Source organism: Myotis yumanensis, unplaced genomic scaffold, assembly GCF_028538775.1.
Source record: "Myotis yumanensis isolate MYYU_CA2020_CCGP unplaced genomic scaffold, mMyoYum1.0.hap1 SCAF_1, whole genome shotgun sequence".
Lineage (NCBI taxonomy): Eukaryota > Metazoa > Chordata > Mammalia > Chiroptera > Vespertilionidae > Myotis > Myotis yumanensis.
The window spans coordinates 60,738,104-60,758,804 of record NW_027223752.1 but is presented as its reverse complement, the minus strand read 5'-3'; the positions used below and the strand labels follow the sequence as shown (position 1 = coordinate 60,758,804).

Sequence of the window (20,701 nt, the reverse complement as noted above, 5' to 3'; positions counted from 1 at the left end):
AGTCCATGGGATGGTTTGTAATGGTGGAAAATATTACTTTAGGAGACCAGTAAGCTATTAAAGGTCTAAAGTAAGGAGAATGTAAATTATTAAAGTGGCCCTAGCTGATTCAGCTCAGTTGATAGAGCATCAGACTGAGGACTGAAGGGTCCTGGGTTTGATTCTGATCAAGGGCACATGCAGAGGTTGTGGGCTTGATCCCCAGTAGGGGGTGTGTAAAAGGCAGCTAATCAATGATTCTCTCTCATCATTGATATTTCTATTTCTCTCTTCCTCTGCCTTCCTCTCTGAAATCAATAAAATATATACATACATTTTAAAAAATTATTATAGTGAAGAAACCAAACTTTAAAGACAGGAGACACCAGCAACCACTTGAGCATCTAAGAGACTCACTGTCTATAACAATAACTGGAGATAATACACTTGTAAGGTTACCATGAAGATCATATAACTTTACACACAAAAAATACTTTGTAGATCCCAAAGTACTAGTAGAAGTATTAGTGTCATTGTTTACTACTAAATCAAAGAGCAGCAATGGAAGTGAGTAAAAAATACAGATGGACTGTAGTTGAATGAAGATCTATCTTAATTCTAGAGATATTCATGAAAGGAATGGAGGCAGAGAGAACAGCTTGAAAAAAGGCACATTTGTGAGGCAACTATGTGGTAATCAGGAAACTGTTACTACCTCAATGTGGCTGGGGCAGATGTGCTTGTGGGAGTGATAGGAAATGAGTCTCCTAAGACAGGTAGTATTTTAAGTGGGACAGTGTTTATCTTTTAAGAATATATTCATGTTTTTGTACACCTGAAACCTATGTAATATGTAATTTAATTTTTTTATTTTAATAATATATTTTTAATTCTTTTTTTTTTTTGAGAGAGAGAGAGAGAGGGAGAGAGAGAGAGAGTTAGTTTTGTTGCTTCACTTATTATACATCCATTGGTTGCTTCTTGACCAGGGACTGAACCTGCAACTTCAGCTGCACACCTGGTCAATCTCTAACCAATTGAGCTACTTGGGCAGGACTGTATAATTTTATTTACCAATGTCACCCCCAATAAATTCAATAAAAATGAAAATATATTAATTTTAGAGAGGAGGATTTGAGTGAAGGGCCAAATTAGAGTTAGGAAGACCACATAAGATACATTTGTAATATAGTCCAGATAAGAAATGGAGTTCGGAACTAAGGCATTACTAGTGGGATGAGATAACATATATTGGATATGGATATGGGATAGATTATATGAATCTAGAATGATATCAATCTAGAATATTCCCAGGAATAAGTCCTGGGTATAAGTCTTGAGTGAGCAGATACTTATTATGATATTAATGGAGATGAATAATTAAGAAAAATGACTAGGTTGAATAGAGTTTGATTTGGGGCAACCAGATGAAGATAATTAGTAAGTGACAATTGTTTTAACTTTTAAAATGAGTTTGGATATAAGTATACATCTGTGAAACCATCATTATAATCTATGCCATAAACATATCTATTATCTCCAAAAGTTTCCTCCTGCCTTTCCTTCCTGCTTTATTATTACTTTTTGACATGAATACTTAACATGAAACCTGCCCTCCTAGCAAAAACGTTAAGTATACAATACAGTCTCATTATTAACTATAGGCTCTATGCTGTGCAGTAGAGCTCTAAGATTTATGCATCTTGCATAACTGAAACTTTGTACCCTTTGGGGCAATTCTTCTGCAAATGATTCTTGAGTGCTTATCATGCATGCTGGGTTCAGAATGTTTAAAATAGGATAAGTCATAATTTTTTACACTTAAAGAGTACATAGTCCAGCAGGTGGGGACAGAAATGAGATTATACTACAGAATTCTAATTGCTTATGAGGTAGGTTGTGGGACAGTGTTGCAAAGAGAGACAAAAGCTCAGTTTGGGTGGTTGGTGAAGTCTTCACAGGGCAAATGATTTTGGAGTTTAAACACAATTTTTACAGACAGGGTTGCTGGCATGAGTGATATTCTAGGGAGAGGGAACAGAAAAGCTACTGAGGTGTGAAAGAGCATGGAGCCCTTAGTGAATAACAAGCCACTGCATGTGATTGGAATATAGAACAAGTGAATTAGTATGTGTAAATGTGGATGCATGCCCTTGGGTTCATGTTTTCTGAACCGGGATTTCAATTCGGGTTGAATTTTTCTGCTCAAATTTTTTTGCAACAATGATTTTGTAAAGTAATAGTTCTGAATTAGTAATATAAGTCAGGAAGTCCAGACATAATTTCATGAAAATATCAGAAGCATTGACAAAATTACTGCTTTCATTTAAACAAAAAGTAGGTGTTTGTTTTTAGGTTTGGGAGACCCTGGATCTTGGACTGAGTGATTAGTAAATAGAACAATTTATTCTACCAACATTAATATTAAAGTAATTTATTTACCATCCTACTATTTAACTTTCCAAAGTCTTTTCTCCACAAAGAGAGGTCACATGGGGTACAATAAATACTATTTTAAATTAATTCAGGACTCAATTCCTTGACATTTTTATTAGTAGAAAACAAATTCAGGCTTATACTTTTGAATGAACAGCAAATTGTTTCAGACAAGAGGAGCTGGTCTCTGACAAGTGTGAAACCCAAGAAGACCTGGACTTCTTTAGAGTCGCTCTGTTTCTCTCCTTCATCTTTTTGCTTCCCCTTCTCATTCCATAGCCCTGCCTCTCCTGAAGCTTGGCTCCCACCAGAGCATGTTTTCTCTAAGTCCCTGCAGAGCCTGAGTGAAGAGAAATGGCAGGTTTCCAAGTGAAGGGAGCTGGTAACGAGTCAGTTGACTCCTAAAACAATATGCAGTTCATGATGTAACTTTAAAGAATGAAATAGATTATTTATCTATCCACATGTGTAGTCCAATGTCAGTACAGGCTTTTGGCTGCTACCATTATTCTGCGATCTATTTCAACAATAAAACAGTGAGTTAAATTTAACAACATTTTCTTTGAATGAAATTACATACAAGTCACACTGCTAGTGAACCAGCAAAATTCGCATAAATTTTTTCTCCTCCTTTTCCTCTTCTTCCTCTTCCTCCTTCTGTATCCAACCAATTCTTGATTCTCCGTAGGAACATTTTATTTGTGGCACAGTTTCTTTTTGTGATTTGATAACCTATGGCTATTCGTGGTGCTAATCCTGGGGATGAGTCTCCTGCCATCTGCCACAGGGCTGCACTGGGTGATTAGCATGGCTCTGCTCTCTCAAGTCACATCCTTTCAAAACTTGGATGTGCTTTCTGCATTTTCAAAAAAATATTTTCCTAATGGGATTTATTGTTGTTATAATACCTAATTTGATATAACCTTCTATTTCTTTTCAACCATTGACAAATCTGATGGCTGTAAAAGGTGTATTTTCTCTTAGTATGTACTTCAGCATATGAGATATGTCTTACTTGGATTACTTTAATCATTATTTAAGCAATTCCAAATCATTGAATGCCTAGAAAAGTAAAAGATTACTTGAATAAGAAAAGGTCTTACATATATGGATAATATTAATTTGATTAATTTTAAATGTCTGGGGTAGGGGTTATACATTTAAATTTAAATGCTTATGTGTTTCTAAGTAAATGCAATTTAGGAAATAAAAGAATGGGGAAATGATAATATGCAGTTAATATAGCTTTTAAATTTGTCGCCTTATACAAACCTTTGCAAATTATCATTATCTTTTGTTACCATTCAATTGTGTCTGCCCATAAATAATTTGGAAAAAAATATAATTTAAACACAGATACTGCTACTTATTTGCTTTATAGTTGTTTTAAAAGTAGCGGTGTATTAAAATTAATATATTACCCTGCTCCCTCTGCAATTTTTCACACATTATGTATCTTGAATACTTTTGAAAAATGGGATAAGTCTAGAATTAATTTCTGATACTCACTTTTTCATTGCTTTCTTTTAGACAATACTTGAAGTCATGCGGAAATGAGAGCAACTCATGAAACCCCTCCTCCAAGAGAGAATGTCTTTCATAAATGGAACTTCGGTTCTGGTTTGCACTGGACATTGACCTTGTGGCAGAGCCACGCTGCCCTTCCAGCTGTTCTCAATGATGCAGAGAACATCTGAACAGTGATGCTTGCCTTGGGTTTACAGATTTTCATCCTAACACCTTGTTTATGTTTTTGGAGTAGAGAAGCTTGCGCTAATTGCTCTCCATGGTGGCTAATCTTTTCAAGAGCCTGATTTTACCTTACATACATAAGCTTTGCAAAGGAATGTTTACAAAGAAATTGGGAAATACAAACAAAAAAAAAGAGAATCGTGAGCAGAGAAGGGATCAAGACTTTCCTGCTGCCTGCCACACCAAAACCCCCAGACTTTCTAATACCTTGAAAAGTACCGTAAAGAAGATTGCCAAGTGTTCATCCACTCGCAACTTATCCACTGAAGAAGACGAAGCTAACAAAGAATTTTCCCTCTCACCAACATTCAGTTACCGAGTAGCTATTGCCAATGGCCTACAAAAAAATATTAGTGTAACCAACAGTGATAATGAAGATCTGCTTCAAGAGCTATCTTCCATTGAGAGTTCCTACTCAGAATCGCTCAATGAACTAAGGAGTAGTGCAGAAAACCAGCCACAGTCAACACTCATGATGCCCGTTAAACGCAATAGAAAGAGTTCAAGCAGCCTGGCTCCTTCGGAGGGCAGCTCTGATGGGGAACGCACTCTGCATAGCTTAAAACTAGGAGCTTTACGTAAACTGAGGAAATGGAAGAAGAGTCAAGACTGTGTCTCCTCAGATTCAGAGTTGAGCACAATGAAGAAAACCTGGGGAATAAGAAGCAAATCTTTGGACAGAACTGCCCGAAACCCAAAGACAAATGCCCTGGAGCCAGGATTCAGTTCCTCTGGCTGTATTAGTCAAACACATGATGTCATGGAAATGATCTTTAAGGAACTTCAGGGAATAAGTCAGATTGAGACAGAACTTTCTGAGCTACGAGGGCATGTCAATGCCCTCAAGCATTCCATCGATGAGATCTCCAGCAGTGTGGAGGTTGTACAAAGTGAAATTGAACAGCTACGTACAGGCTTTGTCCAGTCTCGGAGGGAAACCAGAGACATCCATGATTATATTAAGCACTTAGGTCATATGGGTAGCAAGGCAAGCCTGAGATTTTTAAATGTGCCCGAAGAAAGATTTGAATACGTTGAACTTGTGGTGTACCAAATTCTAGTAGATAAAATGGGTTTTTCAGATGCACCAAATGCTATTAAAATTGAATTTGCTCAGAGAATAGGACACCAAAGGGACTGCCCAAATGCAAAGCCGCGGCCCATACTGGTGTACTTTGAAACTCCTAAGCAAAGGGATTCCGTCTTAAAAAAATCATATAAACTCAAAGGAACAGGTATCGGAATCTCAACAGATATCCTTACTCATGACATCAGAGAAAGAAAAGAGAAAGGGATACCATCTTCGCAGACATATGAGAGCATGGATATAAAGTTGTCTACTCCAGAGCCCCAAATCAAGAAGAATAATTGGCAGCTACCAGATGACAGTGATGGAGAGCTGGAATCTGACCTCAATAGAAACAGTTATGCTGTGCTTTCCAAGTCAGACTTTCCAACAAAGGGAAGTATTTCCAAGTCAAGTTCAAAATCACACAATGCTAGAGCCAAAAATAAAACTACCAGTAGCAGCAAAATTTCAAATAAATCAGATTATAATAAAATTTCCTCACAATTGCCAGAATCAGGTACCTTGGAAAAGCAAACTACAACCCATTATGGAGATGCAACACCCCTCTGGCATTCACAGAGTGATTTTTTTACTGCAAAGCTTAGCCGTTCTGAATCAGACTTTTCCAAACTGTGTCAATCTTACTCTGAGGATTTTTCAGAAAATCAGTTTTTCACTAGAACGAATGGAAGCTCCCTCTTGTCATCTTCAGACCGGGAACTTTGGCAAAGGAAGCAGGAGGGCACGCCTACCTTGTATGACAGTCCCCAGGACTTACTTTTGGATGGGGCTGTTCAGGGTGTCCAAGGGAACACAGAAACTGTGGATAGTGGGATGAGTAATGGCATGGTATGTGCATCTGGAGACCAAAGTCATTACAGTGATTCTCAGCTCTCTTTACATGAGGATCTTTCTCCATGGAAGGAATGGAATCAAGTAGAACAAGGAGCTGATTTAGGTTTGGATTCATCCACTCAGGAAGCTTTTGACTATGACACAAACAGTCTCTCTGATCAACAACTAGATGTTTACAATAAAGACCAAGAAGACTCGGGGAAGTGCCATAGTGACCTTCAGGATGACTCTGAGAGCTATGATTTAACCCAAGATGACAACTCATCTCCATGCCCTGGATTGGATAATGAACCACAAGGCCAATGGGTTGGCCAATATGACTCTTATCAGGAAGCCAATTCTAATGATTTGTACCAAACTCAAAGCCAGTTGTCCATCATGTATCGAAGTCAAAGTGAATTGCAAAGTGATGATTCAGAGGATGCCCCACCCAAATCTTGGCATAGTCGATTAAGCATTGACCTTTCTGATAAGTCTTTCAGCTTCCCCAAATTTGGATCTACACTACAGCGGGCTAAATCAGCCTTGGAGGTGGTGTGGAACAAAAGCACACAGAGTCTCAGTGGGTATGAGGACAGTGGCTCTTCATTAATGGGGAGATTTCGGACATTATCACAATCAACTGCAAATGAATCAAGTACCACCCTGGACTCTGATGTTTACACAGAACCTTATTACTACAAAGCAGAAGATGAGGAGGACTATAGTGAACCAGTGGCAGATAATGAGACAGATTATGTTGAAGTGATAGAACAAGTTCTTGCTAAGCTAGAAAACAGGACTAGTATTGCTGAAACAGATGAGCCAATGCAGGAATATGATCACTCTTCTTATGAAACACCTTATGAAACCCCACAGGATGAGGGATATGATGGGCAGGCAGATGATGTGGTTAGTGAAGGAGGGTTGGAACCCTTAAATGAAACGTTACCTGAAATGGAAATAAAAGAAGATGAAAACCAAAACATTCCTGAGCAGCCCGTGGAAATCACAAAGCCGAAGAGAATCCGTCCCTCTTTCAAAGAAGCAGCTTTAAAAGCCTATAAGAAGCAAATGGCAGAACTGGAAGAGAAGATCCTGGCTGGAGGTACTCATGTTTAAATGATACATTATGAGCTGATTGTGTTTTAACATTGGGTGGGGCTTTTTTAGAGCATGTCCTGTGTTTATTTGTGGGAGAAAAGATTATTGCAAGGAACGTGCATGTTTATTCTGGCAAGGATTCTATTTTACTCAGACAGCTCTCCCAACAAGTTGGGATTAATGATTTAAAATCAAAATGTTTCAAAACAGGTCATCCTGAAATGAACCCTGCACTCTGTGGATCAATATTTCTCTGCCAGGATTATATATAAACCCCATGTCCTATTAACCAGCTGTGTGGCATCAGTTACCAAGGAAAGGATGATTTAAATAAAAGAGCAGCCTGGGGTCTATTCCTTGGTGCTATTTTACAGTGTTGGGGAGAGAGGTATAGATAATCTTAAATAATTAGGAAAGAGGGACTACCTTATTTACCATTCCTTGTCCCATCAACTCTACACTGTGGGGGCTGCCAGTAGGAAGAGCTGGGTCTGCAGAGCCAACCTTAACCAGTCACATGGAGGACCACAGCCTCCCTTCCTATGCACTGATGCAGCTGAGCGAGTGTATTAGGGCCAAAACCCTAGGCCATGCCTGAGCAGTCACAGTTCACTCCACTACTCAGTAAGGTGGCAGAGTCAAGAAGTTTTCTCCTAAAGAGTAGAGCAGAAGTCTCTTGCCCATTATGGAAATGAAAGGAGTTCCTTACCTAAAATTTTACTTGATTGTTTTTCGGGGAGGAATTTTTAGATCATACTCTTGGGAAAAGTAGCTGCATATAAATAAATAATATGTTGACTTTTAATTTCTCAACCAAAATTCATCTTCACTTACTTTAATCCCTACCATTTATTTTATTTGCATGCTTATCATTTTATTTGGGATAGTTTTATATATCTCAATTTTAATGAATTATATATTGTTAATATTTTCCTTGATTATAGCATTATCTTTAATTAAAATATTTACTCAGCATAATATTTCATAAAGGTATATATTTATGTAATATTTATATTGATATTTATGTTACTTGCTCTTATGAAATAATATAATAATTTCTACAGCCAGTAACTGATTATGGTTTCTTTGTCTTGACCACAGTTGGGATCAGAAACTATTCAAAACTGGCCATTTTCTGTTTGATATGGGTGGGTTGTTGAATAATCAGATACCTTTATTAAACTGTTGTAGGTGCTAAGACAATTGAAATAACGATTTGAGTTCTCCTTCCTAAAAGTCTGTCTATATAAAACTGCACATTCTATGTAATTTATTTAAAGAACACTATAAGTCAAGGTGATCTTAGGTGCATTGACTGGGTTTTTTTCTTTTTTTTGAGGGTAGAGTTCTATACTAAAAACTGATTTGAAAATTCAAAGTAGTCAAATTTTGTGTAAATAAAGTTCTTATTGGAATAATATCTATTTTATTTCAGAGTGACTTAAAAAGTTAGGTATTCTTACTACTAAAACTTAGTTGACAGTTTTTTGGGATATAGGCCAGCAGTTTGGCATTATATTTTATCTTCTGTGGATTCAGATAAGTCTAATCAAAGGCTTAAGACTAAGCAATGTGTGTGTGTGTGTGTGTGTGTGTGTGTGTGTATTGTGATGCAATCTATACATGTGTTAATGCCAATTGGTTAAGGTATCTGAAATGTTAGGCAATAGTATAAACACAACAAGACTATATGATTCAGAAAAAAGATGCATCTTCATCAACTTTTTAAAAAATTTCAAATTATCAAACCTCTGCAAAGTAGAGTGTTGCTGGTAATGACCCTTCTCATTCAACTAGCTATCAACCCTAGTCATCCACTGGCACTTACATTTAGAAAGCACAAATACACTGGTTATCCACATACCAGCAGCTTAAGAATTCTAAAATAGGTAAAAATATTGTGCCATTTACTTGACATACTAGACCTGGCTACAGAAAATGCAGACGCCCTCTATCTCGGAGCTTTGTTTGTTATCCTGTGAGCCACCTTTGAATGGAATCTGTTGGATATCATCTATCCTAGAGGAAGTCCGATACACACCTTTAAGTCACTCTCTGGATGCTCAAAAGGCACCAGATTGACTACCCAGGAGGCTGCCATAGCCTAGATTTTAAAGGCCATCTCTTCTCCCCTTGACACCAGTCAGGCAGTTGTCCCCCTCCTGTGCCCCAATATGCCTCATGGAAGGGCAGCCAAAAAAGGGCATTTTACAGTCCCCTTCCTTGCTCAGAGCACCCCAATGAGGTGCCAATTGTCATGATAGATTTTGTGCCCACTGCCATCTGCTTGCTGGGCTTTGGATAAATGTCAGCATATTTTTCTCTCCATGACTATCAGTCACCATTTGGTAGCAGTGCTGCTTTTCTCCACTACTAACCTGGAGAGATGGACCACGGAGCTCTCACTGTAAACAGGATGCTGACATAGCTTTATGGAATTAAACTCATAGATTTGAGTTATTTATTTCAACTTTTATCTGCAGGGTCCTGGTACAGAGGAATTTTAAAGTCCTCTATGTTTATATACAGAGATATTTGGCACTGGTGTTTCTGAGAAACTTCACCCTGAACAGCATGCCTGTGTGGAAAGTGACTTAGAGTGTGTGTAGCCAGAAACTCTATGAGGTCATAGTCTTCCCTTCTGGACAGACCCTGCTGAGTGGTACCTTTTGTGTAGCTGGCCTGAACTCCATACCATGGTGGTTACTATTTGATTCCCACCTCCAGCCTTGCACCACCTACCAATTGGAATGAACCGTTGTGTCCACTGAATTCCCATATACCTGACTCTGATGGCATGGCTTTCTACCTATGTAATGATAATTTATGCACATTTCTTATTTTTTTTACTTGACTCTAATCAAGAGGAAAGATGTCTTATCTTTTTCATCCTTTCATATGCCCTGTGCCTAGACCAATGCTTCATCCAGAGATGGCACTGAGATAATCAAGGGACGTAGGATACTAAGTAAAAGACACAAGCTTCGAAGTCAAAGGCAAATCCAAGCTGTGGCCTTAAGTGTTAAGACTATGACTTTATGTCTTTTTGAGAGTTCAGAAGTATGATTAGAGATAAAAGCTTATTACTGATTACTACTATAGACCAGGGGTTTTCAAGCAGTTTATCTGTTTTATTCTTTTACTACTTACAACACCACTGTGAATTTAATCCCATTATTGTCATTTTGCAGATGAGTAAACTGAGATGCTACAAACTTATGTAACTTAATGTCATACAGCTAGTAATGGGTGGATCTATAATTAAATGGATAATTATTTTGGTTATTTCAAGCAGCCAAATGCTTACTCATTTCAAATGCTGTTTTATTCACGTTTTGAGGTGGGGAAACATGATTAACGATGGAAGTTACCAAGGACCCTGAGGTTTGTTTCAACTAAAGGATTTTCATGAGAAATTAGTAATAATAGGAAAAGCAATGAGGTATTGATATGAAATAGTTATTTCTCAGTTTTTCTACTTCAAATCCTTGGTTTATCTTATAAATTAAGACTGGTAGAGCCCTAGTAATTCTGTACAATTAGCTACTTGAAGGATGATGAATTTGAAGTAAACGTTTCTAGCAGAAGAACAAAAACCTTGTTTTGTCTTCAAATGTCATTTGAGGGCTTCTGTGGATTCTGAAAAGGACTATGACATCAGCAATTGAAATAACTACTAATATTTTTATCATGGTATACATTTTGTTTTCTGAATAGTTATATGAACTTGAAAGTAAAAATTTTTCCTGAAGTTGATATTTAGACTAGTGGTTCTCAATCTAGTTGCTAGATTCATCTAAGGAACTCTAGGTAGTAATTTTTGTCCCCATAGTGATGGTGTAAAATTATAAATTATTAGGATTCTGTCACTGAACATTTTAATTCTGTAATGGTCATGTAATGGAGCTCATTAAATGACCATTATGTATCCAAAATTGTATTTATATATGTAAAAAGCCAGTGTCCGTGATGACTGTGATGACCAAGCAACCAGTCACCATGAGGGCAGGTGGGCAGGGCTGCGAGCAGGGCGGTGCAGCGGCTGGTGAGCAGGGCTGTGAGCAGTGGTGGGCTACCACTCGATTTTGTATGCTGGGCCTCTACTATAATTAACAAATTATACGTGCCCTTGTAAATAAAACAACCACCACCACCACACATATACAAATAAAAAACATAATACAAAATGCTAAAAATTAAATGTGAAAGTAAAATAGCTCCTCCCATTCTTCAGAGAAAGATAATTTGTTCCAGACTATAAATATAAATACTTATACATTCCTTTTTTTCCTTTTAATATAAGTTGTATTAACCTGTCATGTATTCATGTTGTTTTGAAATGTTTTTCATGTAATATATATTTAAAAGATCTCATTTTATTGCCTACTATATTTTTAATGACACAAGTGGTTCTACTATATAGTTATTGCATAATTTAATAGCATAGTCTCCTATCATGAACAGTTAAATTTCTTACAAACTCACAAACAATACAGCTCCATCACCTATCTTTAAGAAAATGAGATAGCATATAAATTCCTAGATGTAGAATTACTGGGTCAATGGATTTAATCCAATTTAGGAGAGTTAGGAACTCATGAATTCTAGATCAATTCCAAGTACTTTATATCATAACACCTTTCATGAATGCAAACATTTAGGTATATGATTCTTTGATTATTGTAGATCTCTGCTACTATACTAGATTGCAAATTCAATGAGTGAATTTTTCATTCTATTGCTATTATAATGCCGGAGCCTGCCCAGGTATCTGATATAGAGTAAATATTTATTAAAGAGTTGTTGAATAGATAAAAAATGCTAGCCTCCTCTCTAAAGGGCTATCTGGTTCCATATAAGGCAGAGACCATTTAGAATCCAAATAACTTTAGTTTTATTTCTTTCAATTAAAAGAACATTTTTTGATTATATATCGTAGTGCAGTACAATGAGTACAACATAGTTGAAAATGAAAACATGACACACCCTCCCTTTAGCTCAGTTAATCCCATCTATGAGAAGGCTAGCTATTCTTTCTGATGGTATAACCTATGTATCCCCAAAAACCTAGTCAAATTTATTAAGAAGAATATATATTTTACCTAAATGTTTAGGCCTTGGTAGCCCAAATCTATCAAACTCTAAAGTGCATTTGGGTCTCACCTTCAGAGAGTTCAGGTCAGGAGTGATGGGGTGTGTACCATCTTTGAAAGATGTGTGTAAATTGAAAATTTTAGAAATCAACTATTTTAAAAGTTCTCAGAGATTCTGCTAGGAACCATTGAATGCATTACTTTGCCTATAAATAAATCCTCATCATCCAACATATTCCAAATTTTATCTGTTTTTGCAAGTTTGAAGTTTGTATTATTATTATTACTTATATCTTTCTTCAAAGCAAACATAGCAGTACTAGTAATAGTATAAGGCCACCCATTTATAAAATTTTCCATGCAAATGAAGCATGTAGCCATAAACTTTTGGCTTAGTCTTGTTTGCGTCTATGTACTCTCGAATTATCTACAATATAAAAGGATTGTCTTGGTTTTTGAAAGAATCTATGACTAGAAAGGAGACCTGTGAGGGCTGAAATAGCCGAGGGCCCTTGGAAGCAGCAGAAACAGCTGGTGTCTCTACTTCTTGATAAGCATAAAGCCCAAAAGGCCCAAGGGCACAATTCTTCTAGGGGACAGGGTTGAGACTCAAAAAGAACATGTGTGTCTATTAATCAGTTGAGACGGGAGATAGATAATGGGGGTGTATAGGAGGTTAGTTGCAGGTAGAGCCAAAGGTCTTAAAGTATACTCTGGTGTGAAATGCAACTAAGAGAAAGGAAGAGCAATCAAGCATATTTAAGGATTTCCTATCAGATCCAGATCTAGAAAATTAAGTACCTATTTAAACCTCACCATAATCTTGGGAAGAAAGTAGTATTAGCTCCACTTTACAAACGGGGCAACTGAGTCCCAGAGGCCAAAGCAGATCTAAGTTCACGCAGCTAATAAGAGTATTGATGGACTCTGATATACATCTGACACAATCCAAAGTTTGCTGCTGTCTCCATGACATCAAGTCTTGTCATGAAGGGACATGGCTCATGCATTTAAGCATATGAGTAAGTTGTGCTTTCTAGGTCAGGCAGTTTTGTGTTAGCAGCTGTAGTATTAGTCTCTTATAACATAAAGGGAGTGACCATAGTTTGGGCTGTACCTGAGCGTATCCCTCAGACTACAGTTGAGCAGTAAGTTGCTTCCAGGAAGACTTTTTGCCGATAGGGACTTTTACATGGCTAGGGACTAGGGAAGGCTCTAAACATCCCAGAATAAGAATTGTTAGGAGGAAAGCAAATCCCAGAGGATTGAGGTACTGAACAGGTCATCAAGAGAGTGACCTAGTTACCTGAACTGGGTTCACAGTCAGGAATGAATCTCTAGTTCAGGTAAAAAAAGCCTGATTGTTCCACTGGCGTCCAAGGACTGAGCCCAATGTGCAGGCAGGATGATGTGATGTTGAGTCGCAGTTCGCTGGGATTGCCTAACCATAAATAGAACTATTCCCCATGCTGTTATTAACTGAGGCCAGAGATTTTTAACCTCTTTCATCTCATGGCACATATAAACTATCACTAAATTTCTGCCGAAGACCAAAAAAAAAATATTTGCCAATTTGACAAAAAAAATGTATAATTTTGATCCATTCACAAAGGATGACTATTGTTGTGTTGCCTGTTGTCATTTTTTTTTCGTTTGGCAATCTAAGGGAAAAGAGGTCAGTGCCCCTCACTAAATAGTTAGATATTTCATGTTTTAAAAATTCTTATGGCGCACCAGTTGAAAATCACTGGCTTAGGCTGTCACCATAGATTACAAGACCAAAGAGAACCAAATGCCTGAATAGACTTCTTCTTCCCTGTGGTTCTTTCTTTCTTTCTTCCTTCCTTTCTTCCTTCCTTTCTTTCTTTCTTCCTTTCTTTCTTTCTTTCTTTCTTTCTTTCTTTCTTTCTTTCTTTCTTTCTTTCTTCCTTCCTTCCTTCCTTCCTTCCTTCCTTCCTTCCTTCCTTCCTTCCTCTCTCTCTCTCTCTCTCTCTCTCTCTCTCTCTCTCTCTCCCCTTCCTTCCTTCCTTCCTTCCTTCCTTCCTTCCTTTCTTCCTTTCTTCCTTTCTTCCTTTCTTTCTTTTTTGAATCCTCACCTAAGGACATGATTTTATTGATTTTAGAGCGAGAGGAAGGGAGAGCAGGAAAGAGAGAAACATTGGTGTGAGAGAGAAATATGGATCAGCTGCCTCCTGCACATGCCCAAAATGGGGATTGAACCCACAACCTAAGTATGTGCCCTGACTGGGAATCAAATCTGGCGCATGGGAGAATGCTCCAACCAACTGAGCTCCCCAACCAGGGCATCCTGTGGCTTATTTCAACCTATGGTACACTTTTTATCCTCTTCCTTTCATTTAGGGAAAGTGTACTATGAAATTTTGTCAACTATCTCATTGATCAAACTTGGTTCATTCTGGCTCTTAGGAACTTTCAAAAATAAAAGAAACCCTCAGAGAATAAAAATGGCTGACATTCGTCAGATTCAAACAACTGTGATGTGATTCTGTAGGCAATCCTAAAGGCTCCCAAAGATACTTTGCGCAATGTCATTTTATTTGAGTAAATGCATCTCTCCGCATTCCCTTCAACCATCTTCACTGCCTTCAACTTATTTCTCACTTCTTTCCCAATTCAACCATGATTACTTCTTTAAAAAGGATAATCCTCATTTTGAAGTATAAAATTTGATGTTTGAAGTAAAAAATTTGACATTTTTTTTAATGTAGCATTGACACAACACACACAGTTTCTTAAGAACCTTGTAAGGTAGGTAGCTGAATAATGAGCAACATTTATTGAGTCCTTCATTAACTGCCAGCAACTATTTTAAATATTTACACTATATTAAGTCATATAATTCTCACAATAACTCTATTATCTCCATTTTCTAGATGAGAAACAGAGACACGGTAACTTACCCATGAGAGAAAAACAAAACAAAACAAACATGCCAGGAAGTGGCAGAACCAAGATTCAGAAATAGGCATTTTATTCCTAGATTCCATGGGCTTACTCACTGCAACCTAGTTTAAGATTTCAGAAATTAGATGTTGATATTTAACTTATAATATGGAGACCTGCATTGGCAAAATGCTTATTTACCTGACAGTACCAATTTGAAAACAGAGCTACAATTTTAAGCTGTATATATTTATCCAGAATTATAAACCAGCACTCAAGCTACCAGACCATTCTCTCATTTTACGTGATCTTTCTCCAGGCAATATGATACCCAGGTATCATCGCTGTGTAATGTGATAAAAGAAATTGTTGACTGTATATAATAGTGGTGACAAGAAGTGACAGATTGAGTATGATCTTATGTAGGTTAAGCTTCCCCTTTTTCTAATGCCTCTTCTGATGCTTAGTGATGTCTTGTGGAAAGCTGTTGGTTTTAGTTTTCTATTTCTGCTTTCCAGTGATTTTAGTTAAAGACACATACAATCTTATGGATGTTCACATACACAGAAAAAGTGAATTCACTTGATTAACAGAGTGGTGTTTTACTACATGAGGGAAACCAATAGGAAATTTCCATGTTGATCAATACTCCCTTTGCATTTCCTAACACATAAAGCAATTTTAATATTTTTAAAAGTTAACTACTACATATACTTAATCCTCGTAAAACATCAATGAGATAGACTATTGCCAATCTCTCCAAGTTTCTGTTCCCTCAAGGTAATTACTAGTAGTTACATAGGTTGTAAAACTAGCAAGTGATGGGACCAGGTAGCCCAAGGACTTCTAAATCCTACTTTGGTAGTCTTTGCACAACCTACATGTCTTAGCAACTTGCTCACATCTATACTTTTCTTCTGGACATTCAAACACCTGGGCTGTAATACAAACTTCTGGGGCTGTGTCAAGAGTATATTTCTACTGATTTCTAAAGTTAGTGGTTCTCAGATGTTACAATGTATGATAATCAGCAGGAAGTAATTATTAAAAATATGAATTCCAGAATTCAATTTCCAGTTGATTCCAATGCAGGATAACCCATGGATATCACATTAAGAAAACCTTAATCTATACTAATGAAAGGGTAAGATGCTAATTAGACTGGATAGACTGGATGTCTTCCGGATGTCCTTCCAGACAAAGCCATGGTGGCAGGGGCCAAGGCAGAGGCCATTAGGGATGGTCAGGCCGGCAGGGGAGAGCAGTTAGGGGCATCAGGCAGGCAGGCAGAGGTGGTTAAGGGTGATCAGGCAGGCATGCAGAGGCGGTTAGAGGTGATCAGGCAGGCAGGGGAGCAGTTAGGGGAATCAGGCTGGCATGCAGAGTGGTTAGGGGTGATCAGGCTGGCAGGCAGAGTGGTTAGGGGCAATCAGACTGGCAGGCAGAGTGGTTAGGGGCAATCAGACTGGCAGGCAGAGTGGTTAGGGGCAATCAGGCAGTCAGGCAGGTGAGCGGTTAGGAGCCAGTGGTCCCGGATTGCAAGAGGGATGTATGATTGCTGGTTTATGACCAGGCCTAAACTGGCAGTCGGACATCCCCCGAGGGATCCCAGATTGGAGAGGGTGCAGGCCGGGCTGAGAGACCCCCTCACCCCCATGCACAAATTTTGTGCACCGGGCCTCTAATAGTTAATAATAGATCCTAAGTGCTGTTTTCCTTTCAATGTTTCTGGAGTGATTTCATTTGCTCAATTGGCTTGAGTTACCAACTGTGTACTGATTATCCCAAATCAGGGTCTTTGGGTTAACTGTCTCTTCCTCAAACATAGTCTATTATATACATCTATGCTTTCAGTCATTAATTCACTGGTTCTTCAATGAATATCTAATTGCCTGGCTCGGCATCTGGGATATAGAAGTGCCAAATCTTATTTGCTCTATGTCTTTGTTAAGTGGGTGAGATTAATTTAAAATCTAAAAATTACACAGATATAATTTTGAACTTTGATAACTGCTATAGAAGTAAATACAAAGTGTTAAGAAAGCATATTATAGTTTGGAGGTCAGAGATGACTTCCCTGAGGCAATGAATGACATTTAATCTGAGTTCTGAAGAATGAATACAGTGAACTTAGCTAAGAGGAAGGAAAAGAAGCATTCGAGGCGTGGACCAGAGTCCCAAGCAGAAAGTGACATGACATATTTGAGAAACTTAAAGCCTGGTGTGGCTGGAGTCCATCAAACAAGATAGAGAGCGCTGTGAGACAAATCTGGTGCAATTTTCAGAGACCAGATTTTTCTGAATCTTGTGAATCACTTGGGGATTGTTTTCCCCTCCAAGTAACCATGGAAAGTCATGTAGCAAGTAGGACCTCCCTCAGGTCTCAGACTTGTCATGCCTAACACTGACCTCTATTCTTCCTCTATATCCTAATCCTGCTTCTCCTCCTGGGTTTTCTGTCTCCATAAATGGAACCGCCATCCATGCCATTCACCTGTTTTGCTCAGGTCACAAAGTCACCCTTCTTGGCTCTTTTCTGGTCACACTGTAGTGGACATTTGTCCCCCCTCCCCCATTCTTTTTGGTTGCTCAGCATCTGAATTCCTTTCTTATTGGCAATCCTGAGTTTGTGAGCCCTTGGAGGGATGGAGTGCTGGCCACAGAAGCCCGAGGGAGCAGGGAGTCCCTTCTCCCCACCTCTGGCAGCCGTGGCTTGAGTAATTTAATAATTACTCCCCAGTGATTATCATAGACTTAGCTGATTGAAAGCTTCTGCCCAGGACTTTGAATTTGTATCAATCATTTAACAAGACCTGACAATTTTAATTCCCACTTCTCTCTCAAATATAGCAAATTTTCTCACTCTCCATTGTCTCTACCATAATTCTAGTAACAATCATTTCTTGCCTGGACTATTGCTGGAAATTCCTAACTAGTCTTCCTTTTCTTTGCCCTGCTCCCACACTGATCTTTCTACCAATCTGTCATCTCTCTGTATCTAGAGATTCATACAAATGTGCAAAACTTTACATATCTACACTAATAAAAGAGAAAAATGGTAATTAGCGTATGACCGCTACCCTTCCCATTGGCTAATCAGCATATCCTTATGCAAATTAACTGTCAGCCAAGATGGCGGCCGGCAGCCAGGCAGCTGGAAGCGAACATGAGGCTTGCTTGCTCCAGTGACTGCAGACTCCAACATTCCCTGCCTGACTTGCAGGCCTCTAAGCTGGCAGTTTGAAACATTCTAACAAATATAGGCCCGGGATCTCAGAGCTGAAGTTATACATTGTTTCGATTACAGAACGGCAAACAAACCAGCAGCGGAAGCCTCAAAGCTAGAGCCAGAGCTAAAGCTGGCCCAGAAGAAAAAAAAAAAAAAAGAAAAAAGGAGCGGTTGGGAGCTTCAGTCAAAACCGCCAGCCTGAAAGCAGCCCTCAGCCCCTAACCCAGACTGGCCAGGCACCCCAGTGGGGACCCCCACCCTGATCCAGGACACCCTTCAGGGCAAACCAGCCGGCCCCCAGGCCTCTATCCTATATAGTAAAAGGGTAATATGCCTCCCAGCACCGGGATCAGCAGAGGAGCGAGGCCTCCTGGCACCAGATCAGCATGACAGGGTGCAACGCCCAAACCCCCTGATCGCCCTGCGGCTCTGTGTGTGACAGGGTGTGGCGTCCCAACCCCACCCCCCCTCCACGGGCCCTGCTCTGTCTGTGACGGGGTAGAGCCATAACCTCCCCATCGGCCCTGCCCTGAGTGTGACAGGGGGCGGTGCCCTAACTCCCCACTCTGTGCGTGATGGGGGAGCTCCCCAACCCCCTGATGGGCCCTGCTCTGTGCATGAGAGGGGGGAGCTCCCCAAGCCCCTGATGGGCCCTGCTCTGTGCATGAGAGGGGGGAGCTCCCCAACCCCCTGATGGGCCCTGCTCTGTGCATGACGGGGGGGGCAGTGCCCCAACCCCCTGATTGGCCCTGCTCTGTGAGTGACAGGGGGCAGCGCCCCAACCCCCTGATTGGCCCTGCTCTGTGCATCACAGGGGTTGGTGCCGCAACCTCCCCATTGACCCTGCCTTGAGTGTGATAGGGGGCGGTGCCCCAACCCCCCAATCAGCCCTACCCTGAGCGTGACTGAGGGTGGCATCAAAACTCCCCAATCAGCCCTGCTCTGAGCCCGACCAGGGGCTGCACCTAGGGATTGGGCCTGCCCTCTGCCACCTGGGAGCAGGCCTAAGCCAGCAGGTCGTTATCTCCTGAGGGGTTCCAGACTGCAAGAGGGCACAGGCCGGGCTGAGGGACCCCCCTCTCCCCCCCTGAGTGCACAAATTTTTGTGCACCGGGCCTCTAGTATATATATATATATATATATATATATATATATATATATATATATATATATGTAGTACTTTTAGGAAGAGCTCCAAGTAAGCAGAGTCTTGGGTTGAAAATGCTTATTTCCTTGCTGCCACCCTCACTAGGCTGTAAGCTCCTGGGAGTCAGTACCCAGGATGCCCTGTACCCTGGCCTCTCTCCTAGTGCCACCAGTGACTAGCAATGAGGCATCTGAGCATAGTGGTCTCTGGAGTTGGCCTGCAAGTTGTAAGATCTTTAGCAAGTTGTTTAATTTCTCTGTGGCTCAGTTTCCTCACCAACAAAGTACAAATAATAATAGTATCTCTATATGATAAAATAAAATAAATAAAAATAAGATAGCTTTTCAGTCAAACAAGTACATAGGGAGCCAACCTACCTAAAAAGCATTAAGACTTCTTCCTTTGATCTTAACCTATTTCTGTAAAATGTGAGCCAGATGGCAAATGCTACAATTACATAGCTATATATTTCTTAACTGAACTAAAATAACCATCCAGAATGCATTTGGGGAAATGACCAATTGTGTGATTATTTTTGTGGTCTGAATCCTGGAAAAAATTTGGGCACAGGCAGCTTGGCACCAGCTGCTCCACATTGTATGTATTAATAGCTACCGTTATTGATGTTTTCATGAAACACAAAAACATGCAACTGCCTGAACTCTCTGGCTTGTTAACTGCTTTGCCTTGGGGCACTTTCAACATGGAGACCCAAGTGAGTCCATCAACATTCCTTGGTTGCTAGCAGGGTGGTGAGCTCAAGATTAGGGCCATGAAAGGGAGAAAACAAAAGATGCAAAGACAGGAATCCTTTCATTGATAGGGTGACAGTCTGGTTCAATTCAAAGTTATTTCTTGAGCAAAGTATTGTGAGAGACATTGTGGCTTTTAACCAAAGATTATCATTATTCAATTATTCATTTAGCAACATTTATTAGCACTTACCTAGGTGTATAGTTCTGTTAAGGACCTCACAGTTATAATTAGAAGAGAAGACACAGAAAAGATAATTTATAACTAGATGGCTACCACCTATTACTATTTAATTATTATTTCATTCGTAGCTATAATTATTACTCTTAATAAGCTTAGGAGAGAAAATGGTGCATGGCATTAATAATAATAACTAACATTTATTCAACCCCAGGTACATG

At 39.4% G+C, this 20,701-nt stretch overlaps 1 protein-coding gene across 1 annotated transcript in view; it reads left to right on the top strand.

Moving 5' to 3' along the window:
- UNC13C (unc-13 homolog C) overlaps positions 1–20,701 on the top strand; it is a 525,683-nt gene that overhangs the window by 20,662 nt on the left and 484,320 nt on the right. The window contains exon 3 of the mRNA XM_070422420.1: positions 3,946–7,178. Within this exon, the coding sequence (XP_070278521.1) occupies positions 4,202–7,178 (2,977 nt within the window). The 5' untranslated portion in view covers positions 3,946–4,201. The remainder of the gene's footprint in view (positions 1–3,945; positions 7,179–20,701) is intronic.